The sequence below is a fragment of the Pterocles gutturalis genome, unplaced genomic scaffold (genome assembly GCF_000699245.1).
Source record: "Pterocles gutturalis isolate BGI_N339 unplaced genomic scaffold, ASM69924v1 scaffold26585, whole genome shotgun sequence".
NCBI classification, from domain to species: domain Eukaryota; kingdom Metazoa; phylum Chordata; class Aves; order Pterocliformes; family Pteroclidae; genus Pterocles; species Pterocles gutturalis.
In genome coordinates this window covers 1-3406 of record NW_010139022.1, presented here as the reverse complement: position 1 = coordinate 3406, position 3406 = coordinate 1, and the positions used below count along the sequence as shown (strand labels likewise).

At 39.6% G+C, this 3406-nt stretch overlaps 1 protein-coding gene across 1 annotated transcript in view; it reads left to right on the top strand.

Moving 5' to 3' along the window:
• Positions 1-1710, top strand: part of PTPDC1 (protein tyrosine phosphatase domain containing 1) — an 8958-nt gene extending 7248 nt beyond the window's left edge. The window contains exons 8-9 of the mRNA XM_010083232.1: positions 660-770; positions 1582-1710. Of these exons, the coding sequence (XP_010081534.1) occupies positions 660-770; positions 1582-1710 (240 nt within the window). The remainder of the gene's footprint in view (positions 1-659; positions 771-1581) is intronic.
• The last annotated feature ends 1696 nt before the right edge of the window (positions 1711-3406 follow it).

Here is a 3406-nt window from a genome sequence, read left to right as displayed (position 1 = left end):
CTGCTGATCTGCTCTGCAGCAAGTCAGCCCCCTGCATGTACTGGTGCACATTTAGCTCCTCTTCCCAGAAATCCCTCGTGTTTTAATTTAATTTTCACTGTTAAGTGACCTGACGGTGTGGAGATGTGTCTCGCTTGGAACAGGGATGGGAACTAGCAGCCACAAAGATCCCATTGCTCCCTGTAGGCATCCTTGCTGGCACTGCCCAGGCGTCTTTCTGCAAGTTTCCTTTAATGGTGAAGGAGACTCGGTAGGCCAGGGAGAGATGCAGATCATCCTGTGCTAGTTGGAGAAAGAGCCCTAAACACGTGTAGCATTTTGGGCTGAAAACATCTAATCTCACCTTTTCTATGACACTTCATGAGTGCTACTGCTCATGTGGGGGACCTTGAAAAATCAGCCTCCAGATGCACGCCTGACCTCCTAGAAATTTCCAGAGCAGTTTGTGGTACGCTGCAAGAGAACAGTTTCTCCCATCATGACTGAAATAACCATGTAGAGGTTCTTGAGGCTTGTGAGAATTCCCTCCCCAACTCCTACACCTGAAGGTTTCAATACAGGAAGGCACAGCCTGATATTTAAACAGCAATTAACAGAAAGTTCAATGTTTTTCTTGAAAGTATTTCTTCTAATGAGCTGCTGTTCCTTTCACCCACCAGGAGCAGTGTCAGACTATCCTTTGTATTTTACACTGTGTGGTGAACTTGGAAACACTACCAGCTGATGTGGAGGAGGCCTTACTTGCTCGTGCTATTAAAGCTTTCACTAAGGCAAGTAACCATTTCTCCATGACATCCTATTTATTTGTTTTAAATCATGAAGGGTGAATCGACAGAGCAGGCCTCTGTGAGAAAAGTTACAGCAGTTCCTTCACACTTAGTGTACTCCTGCTGATCTGCTTCAGAGTTTACATTTTATAATAATCAGCCTACATAAAGGGTAGGAAATATTCTCAAGAAAATTAAATTCTGTCACTACAGCCTGCATCTTTTAGTCTCATTTTTCTATTTCTGGATCACAGCTAATTCATGGACTCCTCCAACTTAGGGAAAAGATAATTTTTAAGTGTTGAGAATAATTAGTCACCAGGAGTAGCTTAACAAAGGCTTTGGTAGATTCTGTACTACTTGGAGCCTTTCCATCAGATTAAATCATTTTCTGAAATTACATTGCAATTCAGTTATGCCTCGGGCCCTTAATATAGGATGTGTACAAAGAACTTCCGCTTCTGGAATGATTTCATAACAGTGACAGATTAATTATACTATTGCTCAGCTCAGAGCTGCTTCTTCCCAGATTCAGCACGTGGAATTATTTGAACAGAACATTCATCATACTGCTTCCTCATCTCTTGTCATTCTACAGACCTCTCACCTGTTAGAAGTGACATCTCTCCTTCTCCTGGTTTGTTTTAATGTCTAGTCAGCATAAAATTGAAAATACTTAGCATTAAGTACTCCCAGCACAAAACACATACGTTCACTGATAAAACTATTTTTAAAAAATATGTTGGTCTTCTACTTTGCGTTTTGCTGTATGACATCTATTAACAACTGAACTTCAATTTCTCCCTTTTATTAGACAAGCTTCGATTCTGAAAATGGACCATATGTTTACAATACCCTGAAAAAAGTATTTAAACAAACCCTGCAAGAAAAAAGAAAAAGGCTTAAGGAAGGACCTAAGGAAGGAGCAGAGAATTCCTCTTGATTTCTGCACAGCTATGGTGAAGAATTACATGGGCTTACAAAATCATTTTGCATTTTCCAGCTGCTGTATTTTGTGGCATTTGGCATGATTTGTCTAACTTGAGGTAACGGTAGTTATTAGCAAAGCATTTTATTTTTTTAGAGGGAGTTTTGGTGACAATTGTTCTGTCTCCACAGTTCCAAGGAACAGCTCCTGTGTTACTGTACTGTAGCATTTGGTTTCTGGCACCGTGCTTCTCTGTTGTGAACTGCTCTCGTTTTAAAATGTATTTACTGATTTAGAAACCTCTGTCATTGACAAGCAACATTATTTTCAAGTTACCCAACTGCCATAAGTTCAGTGCCACGTTACACAAAGGTTTAATGGATTGACTTAATATTTAAGTATGTTTGCGTTACTGTTAACTGATTTTACTTTGCAGAAAATAAATATTGACCAAACTTATTAAACTCCTTTTCCTTTTAGAAATTTTAAAATAAGGCGAAGAGTAGTAACGAACAGATCTGGAGATCTACTCTTGACAGCAGACAATTTTTTCCTTTAGCTCTCTTAAATAATGGTCACCCATGTGTTTCTAGAAGGTGTTGCAGTAGAGAAATACATTAAGTGTATTCCGTACTCAGTTATCAAGGTCTCAATTTGCACTTTTTTGGCTAAGAAAGCTATGAAGTGTTTTTAATGGAAAATTGATTGTGACATTTTAAGGGCTTTGAATAAGAGTAAAATTTTACCTTATTTGCTAAACTTTTATAGATCTTATTTTAAGTGAGAAAACAGTTAGCTGTCACACCTTAATAACGCTACAATGCTGTGCATACTTCTGTTCAGCAAAAACTGGCATAAAGAAGTGTAACATAATAATACTGAAAATATTTATCAGTGGAAGTCTTACCCGCAGTACACTTTGTAGAGGTATTTTTAGCTAATAAGAGAAAACACTGGGATGTCATCGTAACTGCAGATTTTGATTACAGCCTTAGGATTCACACTGGAATGCCAGCTTGCAGGATTAACAGTTTATCCAGTTTGATACATTTAAGTATTTAAACAAGAATCTGTCCTTTTCCAACATATTTTTATTCATCGCTGTAAATGACTAACATTTAAAGTTAAAAATAGACCAGTTTATAAATTGTACATGCTTCAACTGTTAGATGATTATATAACAAACTCAGATCCAAACAAGTACTTTGGCAGAATCATCCTCAAGTAAGCATCTTCAAAGTCAAATATTGCATCTGAATCAGGCAGATGAAAGCAGAGGCAAGGTGTAGTCGACCGGCGGAGTTCTTTGTAATCAGCGCGAGGGGCTCTTTGCCGTCAGCGCGCGAAGTTCTTGGACACCCCCCAGACGAGCCAATTATGATGAAAGTGTAAGCCATTTATTGTGTGTTGCGCACATGCTTTTACACAGAGCTCTTTCAGATTTGGCAGCTACTGATTGGATACAATAATTCAAAATTCTTAACAACAAAATCACTATTGGCTACTTTCAATCCTGGGAACGTAACCTTCGAAGCTATGTCAACACAACCTCTAAAGTCCACCCACCCTGGTACCTGGGACAACTGGACCAGCCCCCTCAACAGTGCTGAGATCCAGTCCCCCCACTCTGGCACCCGGGAGAACTGGACCAGCCCCCTCAACAATGCTGAGATCCAGTCCTTCCACCCTGGCACCCGGGACAACTGGACCA